Source organism: Vicia villosa, linkage group LG6 (assembly GCF_029867415.1).
Source record: "Vicia villosa cultivar HV-30 ecotype Madison, WI linkage group LG6, Vvil1.0, whole genome shotgun sequence".
Taxonomy (NCBI): Eukaryota; Viridiplantae; Streptophyta; class Magnoliopsida; order Fabales; family Fabaceae; genus Vicia; species Vicia villosa.
This window is the reverse complement of record NC_081185.1, coordinates 108,960,684-108,981,682: the sequence shown is the minus strand read 5'-3', so window position 1 is coordinate 108,981,682 and position 20,999 is coordinate 108,960,684. Positions and strand designations below refer to the sequence as shown.

The window sequence follows — 20,999 nt, the reverse complement described above, 5'->3', positions numbered from 1 at the left end:
TGATCATTGATTCTGACTACCATTCTTCAGAAAAGATCTTGTTCTGATAGGATCATCCTTCTTTCCAAGAATGACATCTTCTGAATGAGCAGAGGTGAGTCTAGAAGATCTTCTGACTGTTGGCTCTTCAGAAATTCTGAGGTTCTCTAAAGATGCAGCAACCTGATCTTCTGATCCTTTGCTTCTGAGATCTTCAGCTTCTGAAACTTTGCTTCTTGGTTCTTCAGCTTCTGATATATCAATATCTAAATATGCAAAATTCTCAAACTGCTTTGGCTTTTCAAGACCAAGCTTATCATCAAATCTGATATTGATTGATTATTCTACAACCAATGTTTCAGTATTGTATACTCTGTAGCCTTTAGAGCGTTCAGAATATCCAAGAAGGAAACACTTTTGTGCCTTAGAATCAAACTTACCAAGATGATCTTTAGTATTCAGAATAAAACAAACACATCCAAAAGGGTGAAAATATGAAATGTTGGGCTTTCTGTTCTTCCACAATTCATAAGGAGTCTTATTAAGAATAGGTCTTATGGAGATTCTATTCTGAATATAGCATGCAGTGTTTATTGCTTCTGCCCAGAAATGCTTAGCCATTTTGGTTTCATTGATCATGGTTCTGGCCATTTCTTGTAGAGTGCTATTCTTTCGTTCTACAACCCCATTTTGCTGTGGAGTTCTAGGACAAGGGAAATCATGGGCAATACCATTTTCTTTGAAGAACTCCTCAAAGAATCTATTCTCAAATTCGCCACCATGATCACTTCTGACCTTTATGATTTTGCACTCCTTCTCAGATTGAATCTGAGTGCAGAATTCAAAGAACACTGAATGAGACTCATCCTTGTGTTTTAAGAACTTTACCCATGTCCAGCGGCTATAATCATCTAAGATGACTAATCCATATTTCTTCCCTCTGACAGATGCTGTTTTGACTAGGCCAAACAGATCAATGTGCAGAAGTTATAACGGTCTAGAGGAAGAAACAACATTCTTAGACTTGAATGCAGGTTTGGAGAACTTTCCCTTCTGACATGCTTCGCAAAGAGCATCTGATTTGTATTTTAGATTAGGGAGTCCTCTGACCAGATTTAGTTTGTTAATTTGAGAAATCTTTCTCAAACTAGCATGTCCTAATCTTCTGTGCCAGACCCATTGCTCTTCGGAAACAGAAATAAGACAAGTTACCTTCTGATTCTTAAGATCTTGAAGATCAGTCTTATAAATGTTATTCTTTCTCTTGCCTGTAAATAGGATTGAGCCATCCTTCTGACCTACAGCCTTGCAAGACTTTTGATTAAAGATTATGTCATAACCATTGTCACTTAATTGACTTATGGACAACAAGTTATGAGTTAATCCATCTACCAGAAGAACATTAGTTATAGAAGGAGAGTTACCAGAACATATGGTTCTTGAGCCAATTATCTTGCCCTTCTGATCTCCTCCAAACTTAACTTCTCCAGCAGATTTAAGCACCAGGTCTTGGAACATAGACCTTCTTCCCGTCATGTGTCGCGAGCACCTAGAGTCCAGGTACCATGACATGCTTTTCTTTGTCTTCTTTGCTGCCAAGGATATCTGCAACAGAAATTATCTTCTCCTTAGGTACCCACAACTTCTTGGGTCCTTTTTTGTTAGTTTTCCTCAAGTTCTGATTGAACTTGGGTTTAGCATAATAAACAACAGGAGGTACAACATGATATTCCTTAGGTTTAGCAGTATGATATTTTCTAGGTTGTGTCACATGCTTCTTAGTGTGTGTAACATGAAAGCTTTTGGCATGTGAAGTGAGCCTAATATCATGTGAATGGCCAAACTTGAACTGATCATACAATGGCTTGTATGTGATTTTCATATCATCTACAGGTTCAAATTTGTGTGGGGTATCACCCTCATAGCCAACGCCAATCCTTTTGTTTCCAGAAACACCATATATCATAGAAGCAAGATGACTTCTGCCAATACTTCTAGATAAGAACTTTCTAAAACTCGAGTCATATTGTTTCAGAATATGATTGAGACTAGGAATGGATTTTTCTGAGTCAGAAGGAGATCCAATATCTTTGGATAATTTTAAAACTTTTTCCTTCAGTTCAGAATTTTCCACTTCCAGCTTCTTAGTTTCAGAATCAAATAGCTTTTTCAGCTTTTTGTATTTGATACTAAGATGAGCCTTGAGTTCCAGAAGTTTTGTTAGACTGGAAACTAACTCTTCTCTAGATAGTTCAGAAAATACCTCTTCAGAATCTGATTCTGATGTAGATTCTGATCCATCATCAACTGTGGCCATCAGTGCAATGTTTGCCTGCTCGCCTTCAGAGTCCGATTCTGATTCTGAATCTAAATCATCCCATGTTGCCATAAGACCTTTCTTCTTATGAAACTTCTTCTTGGGATTCTCCTTCTGAAGTTTTGGACACTCATTCTTGTAGTGACCAGGCTCATTGCATTCATAGCATGTGACCTTCTTCTTGTCAGATCTTCTGCTTCCAGAAGATTCTCCATGTTCAAGCTTCTTAGAAATTTTGAAGTTCTTGAACTTCCTATGCTTGCTCTTCCAGAGTTGGTTTACCCTTCTGGAGATCATGGACAGTTCATCTTCTTCTTCTGATTCTGATTCTGATTCTTCAGAATCTTCTTCTTCAGCCTGAAAAGCGTTAGTGCATTTTTTATAATTAGATTTTAATGCAATAGACTTACCTTTCTTCTGAGGTTCATTAGCATCCAGCTCAATTTCATGACTCCTCAGAGCACTGATCAATTCTTCAAGAGAGACTTCATTCAGATTCTTGGCAATTTTGAATGCAGTCACCATAGGACCCCATCTTCTTGGCAAGCTTCTGATGATCTTCTTGACATGATCAGCCTTTGTGTATCCCTTGTCAAGAACTCTTAACCCAACAGTTAGCGTTTGAAATCTTGAGAACATCTTCTCAATGTTTTCATCATCCTCCATCTTGAAGGCTTCATATTTCTGGATCAAGGCAAGAGCTTTAGTCTCCTTTACTTGGGCATTTCCCTCATGAGTCATTTTCAATGATTCATATATGTCATAGGCAGTTTCCCTGTTAGATATCTTCTCATATTCCGCATGAGAGATAGCATTCAGCAAAACAGTCCTACACTTGTGATGATTTTTGAATTCTTTCTTTTGATCATCACTCATTTCTTGTCTTGTTAGCTTTACTCCTCTAGCTTTCACTGGATGTTTGTAACCATCCACCAGAAGATCCCATAAGTCACCATCTAGACCAAGAAAGTAACTTTCAAGTTTATCTTTCCAATATTCAAAGTTTTCACCATCGAATACTGGTGGTCTAGTATAACCATTTGTACCATTTCCATTATGTTGTTCAGCAGAGCCAGATGTAGATGTAGGTGTTGGATCTTCACCAACCATCTAAGTTTTGTGTTTTTCTCTTCCTGAATCTTTTCTAACACGGTTAAGTGCTTGCACCTAGAACCGGCGCTCTGATGCCAATTGAAGGATAGAAAAACACTTAGAAAGTGGGGGTTTGAATAAGTGTAGTTTTTAAAACTCTTAAGATAAAAACAACTTGCACAATTATTTTTATCCTGGTTCGTTGTTAACTAAACTACTCCAGTCCACCCCCTTGGAGTGATTTACCTCACCTGAGGATTTAATCCACTAATCACACAAGATTACAATGGTTTTCCACTTAGATACCCTCTAAGTCTTCTAGAGTATTCTGATCACAACCTGATCACTCTAGGAACACAATGCTTAGATACCCTCTAAGACTTTCTAGAGAATCTGATCACAACTTGATCTCCTCTAGTTCTTTACAAATGAATGTAAACAAATTCTTACAAGAGTTATACAATGCTTCTTATAAAGCTATAATCACAACTGTGATATTTCTCTTAAGTTTAAGCTTAATCTCACTAAGATATTACAACAGTAATGAAGTGAGGTTGAAGATGAAGTTTGAGAGCTTTTTGAATTTGACAGCGTTTCTGTATGTTTGCGCAAAGTGTTGTATTCAGCTTCTCATCAGAACTTCTATTTATAAGCGTTTGAGAAGATGACCGTTGGGAGCATTTAATGCGTTGCGTGATCCGCACAACATTGCATTTAATGTTTCACTCTTTTGTCAACTACCTCGAGCCTTGCTTTTGCTGCGTCTACTGACTTTGCCGTTAATAGCTTCTAACGTTCCTTTTGTTAGTCAGCGTAGCCTGCTATCCTGTACTTGCTTCTGATATGATGTTTGTATGAACAACGTTTGAATTTCATCAGAGTCAAACAGCTTGGTGTAGAGCATCTTCTTGTCTTCTGACCTTGAAGTGCTTCTAGCGTGATACCATGAGAACTTCAGTGCTTCTGCTTCTGATCTCAAGTTCTTCTGATGCTTCAATAGACCATGTTCTGATTCTGCTTGACCATCTTATGATGTCTTGCCAGAGCATGTTCTGATGTTGCATGCTGAACCTTCTGAGTCAGTGCTTCTTGCGCTGATTTTGTGCATACTCTTTATGTGATTCCTGAAATGGAAATTGCATAGGATTAGAGTACCACATTATCTCATACAAAATTCATATACATTGTTATCATCAAAACTAAGAATATTGATCAGAACAAATCTTGTTCTAACAACATACCGGACTCTAAATTATTTAACCAGACATACTTTTAATTGAAAAAAAATTAAATATGAATATTATGGTAAGAAACAACATGGTGATCAAAGTGGATAAACAAATAATAATAATAATAATAATAATAATAATAACAATTAATAATAATAGTAATAATAATTATAATAATAACAATAATGCAAGTAAAATAGAACCTGAGACCAAGAATAGATGAAACGAAAAGCTTTATAGTAATGACAGAAAGATTTGATCCAAGCGTATATAAATTGTAGGCATAATACTAACAGTATGGTAGTTCCTCGGTGTGAGAAACTACCACTTTTACAATAGTGATTTTTGCCTAAAACTATGAACAGCGCTTCCGCGCACAAACTTGGATACCGAAAAGATGAATGCTCGGTCATTTTCATAATGAATGGAAGTGGAAGTTACTTTTATATCATGTGAGAAGAAGTGGGAAGTTGGAGAAAAATGGAGGTAGTGGGAAGTTGCAGGAACATGGCTTCATAAATTAGGGGAACTCCACTTCGTGCGCATGAATCATTCAACCGAAGGAAACTGGGCTTCTGCGTATCAGTTCGTGGGTTGTTCCGTTTTAATTATAACATAGTCGTGTCGTTCATGACATTTGGTGTGCCGAGGGGCACACCTTGTAAATCTGTGTCGGTCGTAACACGTGTGTGTGCCCAGGGGCACACATAAACTCCTTGTGCCAGTCGTCAGGTGGTTGTGCCGGACGGCACATTCCAATTTTCTGCTACTTTTATATTTCAGTCCATTTCTTTTGCTCGTTTGCTCATTTCTTCTCTGTTTCTTTCTCTTCTTCACATTTAGGTTCTTAGTTAGCATATACCTGAAATGCAATAGAAATACCGGCATAATATAACATATTTAAATAAAAACGGTAAAATAATTCATGTGAACCGGGTCAAATAAATGATATAATTTCGCGTTATAAGTGAGGTTCTAGATGAGGAACCTAGAGATTATAAGGAAGTTATGAGGAGTCGAAATAAGACTGAATGGCTGAAGGCCATGAATGATGAGATGAAATCTCTTCATGATAATCACACCTAGGAACTGATCAAGAAACCAGCTGGAGCAAGGTTAGTCAGCTGTAAATGGATTTTCAACGTTAAGGAATGAATCAAAGGAGTGGCTTCGAAAAGATACAAGGCAAGGTTGGTCGCAAGGGGTTTCACTCAGAAAGAAGGTGTCGACTTCAATGATGTGTTTTATCCTGTTGTGAAGCATAAGTCCATTCAAATGTTACTTGCCTTGGTGGCACAGTTCGACCTTGAACTGTAACAGATGGATGTGAAGACTGCGTTCTTGTATGGTGATCTAGATGAAACGGTCCTAATGAGACAACATGAAGGGTATGTCGAAAAGGGGAAGGAAAAGTATGTGTGCAAGCTAAAGAGATCCTTATATAGACTGAAACAATGTCCTCGACATTGGAATAAGAGATTCGACAAGTTCATGGCACGCATAAGTTTCATTAGAAGTCAGTCCAACCATTGCGTTTACTTCAGATTTCTACCTCGTAATTCATTTGTTATTTTGTTGCTTTATGTGGATGATATTCTCATAGCAAGTAACAATGTCGAAGATGTAATGAGGGTGAAGGCTGAACTTAATAAGGAGTTCGATATGAAAGATCTGAGAGATGCTTCCAGAATTCTTGGGATGACATTCGAAGATATAGAAAGCAGTTGAAATTATGCTTATCTCAAGAGGCATACCTACGGAATATCCTCGACAAGTTTGGTATGTCGAATTCAAAGCCTGTTGTGACTCTAACAAACCCTCAATTCAAGTTGAGTATAGATCAGTGTCTCAGTACTGATGTCGAAAGAGCCTATATGAATAGCATACCATATGCTAATATAGTTGGTTCTTTGATGTATGATATGGTCTGTACTAGACCCGACATAGCATATGCAGTAAGGCTTGTAAGCAGGTACATGGTGAATCCTGTAAAGGCTCACTGGAAAGCATTGAAGTGGATTCTAAGCTACGTAAATGGATCTCTGAATAGGGTCCTAATTTATGGTGGAGTCTTGGGTGAAGATAGTAAAACAATAATCGAAGGATATGTCGACTCTGATTATGCAGGCTGTATGGATTCTATAAAATCTATTTCTAGATATGTTTTCACTATGTTTGGCACAACAATTAGTTGGAAAGCAACACTTCAAAAGGTTGTTGCTCTATCAACTACAGAAGTAGAGTATATTGCCCTAATTGAAGCTGTGAAAGAAGCATTGTGGCTTGAAGGTTTTGCGAATGAGCTAAAACTTCAAGATCGAGGTATCACTGTTAAATGTGATATTCAAAGTGCAATACACCTGTCAAATAATTCAGCCTATCATGAGCGAACTAAGCACATTGATTTGAGGCTGCATTTCGTTAGAGAAGTAATCGAGCGTGGAGAAGTCCAAGTGCTGAAGGTTTCGATTCAGGAAAATGCTGCTAATATGATCACTACGTCATTGCCGAGTTGCAAGTTTTTCCACTGTATGCAGTTGATAAAGCTGCACATGAAGAAAGCTAGTTTGTTCCCTTGATGTTGTAGAGTTAGGTCCAAGGTGGAGATTTGGGAGATATTGGATCAAACTCTAGTATGGTCGAAGGGTAGCTTCTTAGTTTGACAGGATTAAGCATTAAGTCGAAGGTTGTTCACATGCTGGTGTCGAAGATGCTATGGTTGTTAGCATGTTAAATTAGGTTTTAGTGTTTAAACCCTAATTTGTTAAGTTAGCTTGTGTAATGGGCCTTGTGGAAAAAAGTCACTAGTTAGTATGTTAGGTTTTATTATAATAGCATACTAGTCTCTCATCATTGCACACTGCAAATCCTAATTTAGGGTGAGAGAGGTTATTTGTTATTCTTGTAAACTTATAATCTTATTTTCAAAGAGAAAGTAAAAGAATAGTAGTTATAATCAATTCTTGTGTTCTTCTTCTTCCTTGTTCTTTATTCTTTTCTTGTTTTATACTTTGTTATTGACATTGAATTCATAACACTTATAAAAATAAGACTAGACATTTATAGATTCGATTAATATATATAATTTATTGTTCTTGAATATTATGTCAAGTTACTTCTAAAACAAACATAGCGTTAAGTCCTTAGAATGACATAAATATGATGTAAAAGTTATTATATTCAAATTATTTTTTAATATTTTATTCTACATTTTGATTTGGTTTTAAAAATATGAAAATTATATTTACACTTATTAATATATAAATAATAAATAATATTTTTGAATTATTTAGTAATTATTACAGTTTTTAAAATTTATTTACAAAAATAATAAATTATAATTATAATTTTATCTAGGTGTATAATAATAGAAAAGTGCAACTATTTAAATTTCCAATAAACACTCATAAATTTTCTTTCAATATTTTAATTAGGTTAATTTAACAACAATGAAAATGAATCAACTATGTAAATTTTAAATTATATGTAATATTTATAGGATTAAATATTTTTTTTAGTCCCTATAAAATTACTCAAAATAGCTTTTAGTCCCTATAAAAAAATATTGACTTTTAGTCCCTATAAAATTACTTTTACACTCAGTTTTAGTCCTATAGAGGGACCAAATATTGATTTTTAGTCCCTATAAAATTACTTTTGCACTCAGTTTTAGTCCTTATAGAAGACCAAAAGTGAGTGCAAAAGTAATTTTATAGGAACTAAAAGTCAATATATTTTTTATAGAGACTAAAAGCCAAAATTGATATATTTATAAGGACAAAAATATATTTAACCCATATTTATAATATATATTTGAAGATGAATCAACTATTTAAATTTAAAATTACATGTAATATTTATAATACATATATACGAAAATTTGAATCAAATATTTGTATTTGATAAATATAAAACATAAAACTCCAAAATAAATACATTTTCTAAATAAATAATTATATTGTTATTATAAAATAACTAAATTATTTATGAAAGACCTGAAAAGTGCAAATATGTTTTATTGACTTTTTTTTAAATATGTGAAAAATATCATGGGTGATTATTTTAAGATAAAAAGTGTATATTTAAATCTTAGGCATATATAAATCAAACTTATAATAAAATAAATTATATTTGTTTAAATTGTACTGTTTATTATAAAATAAATACATTATTTGTAAAAGACCTAAAAAAAGCAAAAGACAACTTAATATTTTATGTTGTATTATAATGTGAATAAGAAAAAATCAATTCCATAGATTTATAAACGAGAATAAAATTAAATTTAAAGATGACAATATCATTTTGTTTCTATAAAAATTGATTCAATCAATTAAGTAAGATTTTTTTTTTTTATAATTTTTTAAAAAATAAAATCATGTACTTTATGAAAAATGATATATGATATTATGACATGATATAAAAAAAAAATTTAACTTAAAAAAATGTTAGCATTTTATATACCAAAAAAGTGCTACAATTATTTGTTTTTCTTAAAAGAAACACGAGACAATTATGATTGAAAGAATACACAATTTTACTGTACATCATGACAAAACACTATTATCTTTTAAATTTAATTAGTATGCATAGATTATTATGGACCCTTGGATCAAATTCTAAACATCAATTATTATTACTCAATATGGTGCCAAGTATCGAACCTCAGACCAACAACCTACACCCGCTCTGTCAGCAAATGCCAAGTGAGCTACCATTCATTCACTTTCATTCTTCATTTATTAAAAATGACTCAACCTCTTTGAGTCATGCATGTAACATGGAAATTAATGTTATATACCTTAGAAATTTAAAGTGGTTGTCAATTTATTTATCAAATAGTTGATTTTTTTAAAAGAGTATTGCTATTTGAAGTTAGTAATTCCTTTCTTGAATATCATGATGGTGTTTGGTACTTGTAAGTTCGATTAAATACAATTTAAAGATCAAAATTCATAAATTTTTTAATTTTCTCTTCATATTTATTATTTGGGTAAAAAATAATCATTTTTAAAACCAAAATAATCATCATTTTTAATTTAAAAATATCATATTTGGATAAAAATCGCAACAATGAGTGAATTGAATACTATAAAAGCTATTTTTTTTTTTAAAAGAGAACTAAAATCACATTTCTCTAGTGTTTTTTTACTAATTCTATTGACTAAATTAATTAGAAAGACATATTCCTTGAATTAATTAATTATTTAAATGTAAATTTTATTATTAAAATAAGTAATATAGAGTTTGTTTATGGGTTTGTAAACTCGATAAATTTAAAATTTATATGGTTTATTTGTTTTAAGATCCTAAAAATTATATTTTTTAAAAAGTTATCCTTAGCAATAAAAATATATACTACTAGGGTGATATAACTAGTTATTTGGAAAATAACACACCGGTATTTGCGACACTCTAGGGTGAAATAACTAGGTCTTACTATACTACAAATCCAAACTCTTCATGAGGGCCCGACTCTTTCTAGTACGAGTATTGATGCAGGTCTATTCGTATATTAGAGAGAGTGGATATATATTTATATATCCTGTAGGTAGGGCAATAAGTATCAACGGATATTCCAAACTAGTTATATTACCCGAGTCTAAATAAGTTAAATCCCATCATATGTTATTACAAAATCTTCAATTGATCAACAATAGCAATAGTTATTTACTGCTCACGAATAGTCTATTTAAGTCGTGTAGTTATAGTATGCATGAGAGGTCGCGTAGTTATATAAGGTATGATAGGTTGTGTGGTTATAAATTTTTTTATGGTGATAGGCTAAAATATACTTTAGTAGGAGATAGTAATATAAAGGATGTTAATAAGGTTACTATAGAAACTCCTAAGTTAAAAGAAAGTATTGAAGATCCTAAAAAGCACTCTTATGAAACTAATATATTGATGTGACTGATATTCCTATAAATACTCAACTAAATGTTGATACTGAAATTAATACTTATGATGAATTAGATCCTGATGAAGCTATAATTCCTGATGATATAGACAATGATTTATTGAAAAATTCACTTTATATTATTACCCTAGTAGTTAAAGGAAAAGGTAAAGGGAATGATAATGATAAAAAACCTAAAATTAATCCTGATTTATATAAAGATAATATTAAATTAGATAAACTTGATATATTTCCTTCTTTTAGATTTAAACCTGATAAAGACGATATATTTTCTGAAATAAAGAAACCTGAAATTAGTAAATCCGAGTTATTTGTAATAAATTTTATTAAGGATCTCCCTAATAAATCTTATTTTAATGATATTCAAATAACAACATCCGATCCATCTAAAACATCCAAGTATCACCATTATGTATTTGAATTATTAGAGAATAAAAAAAAAATATTGCTCATAACGATATAAAAAAAAATATTGCTCATAACGATACATCATACTTATAGAATCTTCAATTACAAATTGAGAATATTACAATGCATTATGAAAATATAAATGAAAAAAGTGATGTATATAAAAACTATCCAAATTTAATAAAACTCTTTATTGATGAAATAAACCTTCTGCTATTGAATATATAAAAAACAATGGTGTGCTATCCAATGAAGAATTAATATTACTTAATAACTTTGATCAGTATACTTTAGAGGGTATTATGATATATGTATTAGGCAATCTATTCCACTCAGTTGATAATGAATTTCTTGCTGTTCGAGTTTCTACTCTGATAGATCAGATTGATAAGCATGTTAGATATCATTATAAAACAGTTAATGACAGAGGTTTAAAATCATATAATACCAGCACAGATAAATCTTACAAAGAGCTAGCTGACATAAAAGTTGAAACTGCCGCAGAAAATGATTCAGTTAACAGTGATCAAGTTAATACTAGTCATAAAGTGGATGCTGCATTACGTAAAGAAGAAAAATCTAAAGAAAAATTTCGTAAGAAAGTTGGAAAATGGGTGTACGGAGTTTTATTGGTTCAATTTTTAGAAGAAAGAAAATTGATTAATATTAATAGAGAATTGAATAATAATGTAAGAAGTATTAACAATAATGGAAAATATTGGTATATTGAGTTGAACCATTTCGCATATTGTAATTTTGACATAAATATTCTTCCTATTAAACCTAATCTTCCAATGGTATGTAAACCTATCCCATGGCATCCTGTAAATATAGATGATTAAGTTAAAACAGGTCAGCGTGGGAGTTATTCACTTTCTGATCTGCGTGGCGGTTATTTAAATATGCCTACGGGTGATTTTTATTCACATAATAGATTCAAACTCTTATCCTCATGTGATGTACCCAATTTTCATATAGATATCCTTAATGTATCTCATATGTGTCATACAATGAATATATTACAAGATAACCCTTTTGAGATTAACACTGATGTATTAGATTTATTAAAAATAATCGCAATGAAATAGTAAATTTAGGTCTACTTATGCCTGAATATCTAAAATCATTGGATATTCATAAACTTAGCGATATATTTAGGAAAACTTACCTAGATAGTTATGCTAGTTTAAAAAATATATATAAATATAACGATATGTTTAATATACTTTTGAAGTTTATCCAACGGGCTCGTTCTGAATCATTTATAATTGATATGGCATTAGCCTACAGTGGTTATCATATCTATCTTCCTGCCTTTATGGATTTCCGTGGACGAATATACCGATCAGGTGTGTTGCATTTTCACGAACGTGATTTGGCTCGAAGTCTTCTAGTTTTTATTAATCAAATATCCCCAAGAATTATTGATAATAAAAAATTATCTGATTTAACTGAAACTGTATTAAAGCCAGCTGCTGCATTTCATTACACTAAGTTAGCATGTTATGAACAAGCTACGTTGTGGTATAATCAAACTATAATTCAAATAAATGATAGTGAAATCCTCAATTATGCTGTTAAGGCAAGAGATCCCTTTCAGTTCATAAGAAAAGTAATATCAATAGAAAATAACAACTATAATAAAATTAGACTTGATCAAATTCCAATAACCCAAGATGCATCTGCCTCTGCATATCAGATATTGAGTTATTATACATTAAATACCAAATTAGCTGAGCTTACTAATTTAATTGATATTAATAATAATAATAATATAGGGATGTTACCTATAATAAAAGATATTTACAGTAGTTGTCTTCTAAAACTAATTAATTACTTACCTAAACATTTGGATAAAAATATATGTGATATAGTTCTTAGTAAAAATCATATGCCATTAACTCGTAATTTAATTAAAGGAATATTAATGCCTATGATATATGGTAAGACTCAAATTAGCATAACCCATGATTTATATAATCATTATAAAACAGTTTTAACAATTAAGGAAAGTTTAAATTTAGCTTACAGTATCATAGAATTCTTTAATTCTAATTTTCTGGGAATCAGAAATATAATGAATTTAATCTGCAATATAGGATGGTTATGTTCAGCATTGCAGAAACCTGTCAGCTATCAAGTACCTATATTCAGAACTTATCAAGACTATGTAAAAAGTGAATCAGTCAATATATGGATATACGATAGTGTTAGAAAGAAAAAACGTCAAGTTACTCTAAAAATTCCAACAGCTGAAAGGAATCGAAGGAAGAGTTTTGTTTCTACCTTTGTTAACTTCATTCATCAGAAAGATGCTTACATTGCCAAGTATATGATAAATGAAATGAATTTGATTGATGCTCAGTCTACACAGTTCACGATAACTTTATAAGCAATATATATAGCTTTAATGGTTTCAGTCAAATATATAAAAAATATTTTATAGAACATAATCCACTATCTAGTATTAACGAATTTATTTGTATGAATCTAGATATGAATATATATAATTTAGAAAATGGTATTCCTCTCAAAGATTTAAAACAAAGGTTAATATCTTTAATACCTGATAATTTATCTAAAACTGAGAGGGCAAAATGGGATAAAAAAATAGATATAATCTATAACTCATATGAGTACTATTTATTTAATACATATGATGATCCTTATACAAATGCAATTAACTATTACTATAATAAAACATATAGTAACTTCATTCAATTATTACAGGATTATCCTGGAAAATATAGTTTACACTTATGATAAAAAGAATAAATAAAACAAATATGAATATGAATAATAATATAACTAACTTGAATATAACAAAGGAATTATTCGAAATATCATGGTCAAGCTTGTTACACACATAAAAAATGATTCTTGCAAGGAAGCTTATGAAGGTCTGTTAATTAACCATATTGAATATGAAATTGTATTAAGGTCTAATGATATTTTAATGATAATAATGTCTGTTATGTTACTACTAATAAAATATGCATACTATAATACTAAGTCTGAATATGGTAAGTTCACTGTTAGTTATGTTATATTGTTTAAAGATAATGATATACCTTTTACTATTGGTCCAACTATAACCTTTAGAGAAGATTGGAATAATTTACCTATATTTGACCAATTATATAAACTTATATTAGAGAAAAGTGAGATATATGATTCGCTTGAAATAAAAACTATCATTATAAGAATATATCTTTTTGATCGAAAACCTTGCGAATCACCTTTATTGTCCTATGAAGAGGTGGGTAAATTGATACATGATAGCTTAAACAGCAATGTTGTTGTTGAACATAAAGAACCGCGAAAAATACGAGCATCTAAAAAGAAGCGTACTTATAGTAAATTTATAACAGCACTCAAAACAGGTGATAAGCTAAGGCAGCATTTCATTGTTGCTGATACCGAAACTATTATGATTAAGGAAGAACAAAACCCTTACACGGAAGTACATGTCCCTTACGCTATAGGATTCTTATTAGTAAGACCCGGTAATGATATATGTTATAATATGATTGAGACTTATTTCAGTGAAAGTTACATAACTCATAAGGATATACATGAAAGGAGTAAAAAGATGTTGTCTGACTTTATAGAACGTTTAGTAGTTGTTGTTAGACAAAAAAAATTGGTTAAATCAGTCTATTTCCACAACTTCTCTAAATTCGATGGTATAATGATATTAAAACATTTGGTTATAAATGCTAAGAAGTACACAATAAAACCACTTATGAGGAACAATAGGCTATACGAGGTTGCCGTATATAATGATAATAAACTGATATTTAATCTAAGGGATTCCTTAACTCTGCTCCCGGGTTCACTTAAAGATTTAGCTCAAAATCTCTGTCCTCACTTAGGAATTAAGGGTTCAATCAACCATGACGATATAAAACTAGATAATATAAGTTTACTCAAAAATCAATTGATAGAATATCTTAAACAGGATATCATTTTATTGGGTGGGATAATACTTAAGGCTCAAGATATATTGTGGAATACTTATCAAATAGATATTCTGAATAATTTAACAATATCATCACTAGCACTAGCAATCTTTCGTACTAATTATTACGATCCTGACATATGGCCTATCTATATACCTAATATTAATGAAGATACCACTACGCCAAAATTGGCTTTTAACAGCACACCTACGACAGCGCTTATGCCCAAAAGCGCTTTGGTAGGTTTGTCTAAAAACAAAATAAAAAATCACGCTAGAAAAGCGCTCTTATAGGGGGGGTAATGAAAGCGCTTTTCAAAAGCGCTCTTATAGGGGGGGGGGGGGGAATGAAAGCGCTTTTCAAAAGCGCTCTTATAGGGGGGGGGGGGGGGGAATGAAAGCGCTTTTTAAAAGCGCTCTTATAGGGGGTAGGTATGAAAGCGCTTTCTAAAAAGCGCTCTTGTAGCCCTGGGTATGAAAGCGCTTCTGAAAAGCGCTCTTGTAGCCCTGATTAAATTTTTCATAAAACACAGACACGCTAATTTTTTAATTTCCAGAAACACGCTATTTTTCAGAAACAGTCTTCTTCTCTCACTCCCTCCGCCGTTCTCAACCAGTACTCCTCCTCTCACTCCCTCCGCCGTTCTCAACCACTCCCACGCCACCGTCGTCGTCTCACTCTCACGCCACCGCCGTCGTCGCCACCGCCGGTCTGTGGGATTTTAGGGTTTTCTTGGTCAAAATCAACACTTCTTGCTTCATCCAACCCATTATTAAGGTACATATATGAATGATTTTATTTGCAATTGATTATATGAATCAACTGATTTGGGTTTGATATTTTAGAAATTTGTATGATACTTTGCTAGGGATACTTTGCTAAGGTACACATATGGATGATTTTAGAAATTTCTGTGTTGCATGAACTGAATCAACTCATAATGAATTTTTTTAGTCTGGTTTTTAATCCTTTAACAAAAATATAGAGAAATGAATATTGTTTGTGTTTGATAAAATATAGAGAAATAGATATTATTAATAAGAAACACCACCATCCTTTACCCAAATTTCTTTGATAAAATTTTGTTTTTGCAAATGACTAGTTTAGTAGCCATTTCATTAATTAATCATTTTCATCCAATATAATCTCTTAAAGATACTTATTTGAAAAGGTAGAGACAATAACTCACTTAGTAGTATGTAGTTTGTAGAGGTGAGGTGACTTTATGAATAAACATGGAAGGAAGAAAAATTAACCTATGAATTAAAAATGGTGCTAAGGTAAGACTTGCTAAGGTAAGATACTGGATAATAGTTAATGTTCTCACTAAATGATGTTATGCTATGTATATGGTGCTAATTATTTTTCTTGTGTTTGAGAAGAGGAACACAAAAGTTGGTGTTATTTTTTTTAGTACTCATGTTCATGTCTTCCATTGATGCTATGCTATGCTATGTATATGTGCTAATTATTTTTCTTGTGTTTGCTTCTGAATTAAGGACTTGTTGATTCATGAATCTTTGAATCTTTGAATTGGTCATATTAGCAAGATTCATATATTATTCAATTGTATTAAGTATCTAAGGTAGTAGTAATGTATTCTATTATACGATGACTTATGATTGCCTCTTTGTATCTGCAGAATCTGAATCTCTAAAAGAAAATTGCTTAACCTTGTTCCCAATATATCACCACTCTTCTTTCTCCTTAGTTCAGGTTTGTGCTCTTAACTATACTTAAGTATACTTAAGTTAGGTTGTTATGCTTCAGGTTTTGTTGACTTATTGGAACAATGTTTCGTGAGGTTTTATATAAAAGTATAAGTTTTGAAGTTCTACTGTTATTTTGATTACATGAAAACTTTGGCATACTATTTCGTGAGGTATATATATTTATATATTTACTTATTTGTGGGATTGAGAATGAAAATGCTATCTTTATTCTAAACCATGATCGTTGTGCACTATGAGCATGTTTGAATGTAATACAAACATTTCAACTCTTCCTCTTGCTATTTTGTAACTTGGTTTATGGAATTATACAAGTTTTGAAATGGATTGAACTATATTAAAACATGCTCATATATTAAATTGACTTTAAGAGATAAGAAGGAAATATCTATATTCATTTTCAACCAGTTTTTTGGTTTGTGGACTTATATTACCTTGAAATAAGGTAATGTCTTCTTTAAGAAATCGGGTATTCTGATTAGGTATTCTATTATGATGATAGCTATTTATTATCTTGACAGAATTCCTTAGTACCTGATAGAGAAACCAAGAAGCATTTGTTTAGCTTAATTAAGTCATGGATAAGACATGGATGAGATCAAACCGATTGTCGAAAGAGTACGAGAAAGGGGTATGGGAATTCGTTGAGTTTGCGGTTAAGCACTCCGAAGACCCGCTTCGAATGCCGTGTCCTTGCTTGGGTTGCTGTTATGGGGATAAGGTTGACGGGAAAAAGTTGGGATCCCATTTACTACGGTTTGGAATTGATAGAAGTTATACATGTTGGACAATGCATGGTGAGAAAAGTAACGGGAATGCTGGGTCGAGTTGTAATAGGAAGTATGCTTCAAACGACGATTGCACAGACACATACGATTGCGATCGAGTCGAAGAGATTGCAGAAGCGCTTGAAGAAGATCTTGCGGATTGTCCCAAAATGTTTGAGAGGTTGGTAAGCGATGCAGAGAAACCGTTGTATGATGGTTGTTCAAAATTCACAAGATTGTCTGCGGTGTTAAAGTTGTACAACTTAAAGGCGGACAATGGATGGTCGGATAAAAGTTTCACAGAGTTATTAGCCCTTATGAAAGATATGCTACCAGAGGATAATGTTCTTCCCAATCGAACGTATGAAGCCAAAAAGATGTTGTCCTCTATTGGCATGAGCTATGATAAGATACATGCATGTCCAAACGATTGCGTTTTGTTTCGAAACGAGTATGCAGCGTTGAATGAGTGTCCTAAATGTGGTGCCCCTCGATATAAGAAAAAGTTGTCTCCTGCTAAAGTCTTATGGTATTTTCCTATAATTCCGAGATTTAGACGCATGTATCGTAGTGAGACCGATTCAAGACACTTGACTTGGCATGCAGATGAAAGAATTATTGATGGAAAGTTGCGACATCCGGCAGACTCACCACAATGGATGAAAGTTGATACTGAATATCCTGAATTTGGAAAAGAAGCAAGAAACCTTCGGTTGTCATTGTCTACTGATGGAATGAACCCACATGGTATTCAAAGTATCTCGCATAGCACATGGCCTGTGATTCTTATGATCTATAACCTACCTCCGTGGCTATGTATGAAGCGTAAGTACATGATGTTATCTATGCTAATTTCTGGGCCTAAACAACCAGGGAATGACATAGATGTATACTTGGCACCCTTAATCGAAGATTTAAAGTTTTTGTGGGAGAACGGTGTGGAGGTTTACGATGGGTATAGGAAGGAAAGTTTCAACTTGAGGGCGATGTTGTTTGGAACAATTAATGATTTTCCAGCATACGGAAATCTATCCGGGTACAGCAATAAAGGTCAAAAGGCGTGTCCCGTTTGTGAAGATGAAACCGATACGACACGATTGGAGCTTTGTCAGAAGAATGTCTTTCTCGGCCATCGTAGATTCTTAAATTCTAATCATCACTACCGTGGGTGGAGAAAAGCATTCAACGGAAAGGCCGAACACGGTACAGCCCCGCCTTTTTTGTCAGGTGATCAAATTTTTGAAAAGGTGAAAGATGTGAGCACTCAGTTTGGCAAGCCTTTTGCACATTCACTTGTCAAGGGTGGGTGGAAGAAGAAGTCAATTTTTTTTGAACTTCCATATTGGAAGACGTTGTACGTAAGACATTTCCTGGATGTTATGCATATTGAAAAAAATGTATTTGACAGCGTCATAGGTACGTTACTCAATATACAAGGAAAGTCTAAGGATGGCCTTAACATAAGGAAGGACATGGTAAACATGGGAATGAGAACTGAATTGGGACCCGTGACGAAAGGAAGACGAACATATCTGCCACCTGCTGTTTACACTCTATCTAGAAAGGAGAAGAAAACATTGTGTAAGTTTCTCAGTGAAGTTAAAGTTCCAGAAGGCTACTCTTCAGATATTAGAAGACTTGTGTCCATGAAAGACCTCAAGTTAAAGAGTTTGAAGACGCATGATTGTCATGTTATAATGGAACATTTTTTACCAATAGGTATACGTTCTATTCTTCCAGAAAAAGTAAGAAGCGCAATAACTAAGCTGTGTTTCTTCTTCAGGTCAATTTGCAGTAAGGTGGTCGATCCCGCGATCTTACCAACATTGCAAAAAGAGATAGTTGTTACTTTATGTGATCTTGAAATGTATTTTCCTCCCTCGTTTTTTGACATAATGGTTCATCTAGTCGTGCATCTTGTGAAAGAGACACAATTGTGCGGACCAGCTTATATGAGATGGATGTACCCTGCTGAACGTTATATGAAAATATTAAAAGGGTACGTGAAAAACAGAAGTCGACCGGAGGGCTGTATTGCGGAACGATACGTTGTTGAAGAAGCGGTTGAGTTTTGTACTGAATATCTGTCAAATGTTCAATCTATTGGACTCCCTAAGTCTCATATTGTCGAAAAAAAAGAAGGAAAAAGGCTAATTGGAAATAAAGTTGTGACAGTATCAATGGTCGAACGGGATCAAGCGCACTTGTATGTTCTGCACAATGAGATTGAGGTTGAGCCGTATGTTGAAATGCACAAGATTGTTCTCCGAGATTTAAATCCAAATAGAAATGAGAACTGGATAGTACGAGAGCACAATCGAAGTTTCATACCGTGGTTTAGGGATCATATTTATTCAAAGTATCGTTCAGATCCTGCTTCAGTAACAGAAAGGTTGAGATGCTTAGCCTATGGTCCAACTGTAATTGTGCTTTCTTATAGCGCATACGCAATTAATGGATACACATTTTATACCAAAGAACAGGATGATAAAAGTACTATGCAAAATAGTGGTGTTACCTTGGTGGCTGAAGCAATGCACATATCAAGTGCGAATGACTTAAATCCGAAATTTGCAAATTTGTCATATTTTGGGGTTATCGAGCGCATTTTGGTGTTTGATTACGCGAAGTTTCAGATTCCTGTATTTGGTTGCAAGTGGGTTGAAAATAATAGTGGCATACGAATGGATAAGTCAGGATTTTTACAAGTGGATCTCAATAGGGTAGGGTACAAAGATGAGCCTTTCATTCTAGCCTCTCAAGCTAAACAAGTGTTCTATGTCAATGATCCTTCAAGTACGAAATGGTCTATAGTGCTTTTATCTAACAAAATAGTTGATGAAAACATTGAAGATCAAGGTGATATTGGTGTTGGCATTGATTCTTGTACAAGAAGCGATCAAAATGAGAATGAATCTTGTACTAGAAATGATCATAATGAGGGTATTTGGATTAATCCAACCGTCCGTGTTGTTAAGAGACGCGTTGAACACAATCCTACCAAGAAAAGAAAGAGACGTTAGTGATAAAGGTAATAGTTTTATTCACTTTGTACCGATTGTTTTATTCAATAGTATAGTACTTATTCAATTTGTTTTATTCAATTTGTACCGATTGTTTTATTCAATTTGTACCGATTATTTTATTCAATTTTTACCGACTAATTTGTTTTGAACCATGTATCCGTTTGTCGACTTCTTTACATGTAAATATACTATTTTGACGACTCCGGAGCTGCTCATGCACTTATCTTTACATTTCGGGACTGTTTTTTTATCGGTTTTGCTTCTGCCCGTAATCAAAAGTCGGGCTTAGGGTCTGAATTTCGGAAAACCGACTTTATTTTTGAGTCCGTGGGGACGTTTTACCATAGCCATGTAAATTTCGTTCAATTCCGACAACTTTATTTTTTGACGCTTATTTTGATTTGTACCGATTTCGTTTCCGATTTACTTGTACATGCATGGTTTGACTTCCATTTTACTTGTATAGATTGTTAGCTTATTAATAGTGTACTAATGTGCTTTAATTTGTTTGATACAGGTTAAATGGCTCCGGATAGAGATGCTCCACCTGAAAACTCACAAGAAAGAGATGC

General features: G+C 33.0%; 2 protein-coding genes across 2 annotated transcripts; both read left to right on the top strand.

The window, feature by feature from the left end:
- The first annotated feature begins 13,907 nt into the window (after positions 1–13,907).
- LOC131614325 (DNA polymerase-like) lies at positions 13,908–15,697 on the top strand. Its single transcript, XM_058885927.1, has 2 exons — positions 13,908–15,143; positions 15,461–15,697. Exons 1-2 carry the CDS (start codon positions 13,908–13,910, stop codon positions 15,695–15,697), a joined length of 1,473 nt encoding a protein of 490 aa, XP_058741910.1.
- A 3,578-nt stretch (positions 15,698–19,275) lies between these two features.
- LOC131612064 (uncharacterized) lies at positions 19,276–20,999 on the top strand. Its single transcript, XM_058883878.1, has 2 exons — positions 19,276–20,432; positions 20,945–20,999. The coding sequence occupies exon 1, from the start codon at positions 19,297–19,299 to the stop codon at positions 20,422–20,424; it is 1,128 nt and encodes a 375-aa protein (XP_058739861.1). The 5' UTR covers positions 19,276–19,296; the 3' UTR covers positions 20,425–20,432; positions 20,945–20,999.

What these genes read in the sequence shown, in the direction of transcription:
- LOC131614325 (XM_058885927.1), top strand. Translation starts at nt 13,908, where the DNA reads ATGTCTGTTATGTTACTACTAATAAAATATGCATACTATAATACTAAG. An exon ending in TTATGCCCAAAAGCGCTTTG is followed by an intron (nt 15,144 to 15,460) that starts GTAGGTTTGTCT and finishes TTTAATTTCCAG; the next exon opens with AAACACGCTATTTTTCAGAA.
- LOC131612064 (XM_058883878.1), top strand. Translation starts at nt 19,297, where the DNA reads ATGGTTCATCTAGTCGTGCATCTTGTGAAAGAGACACAATTGTGCGGA.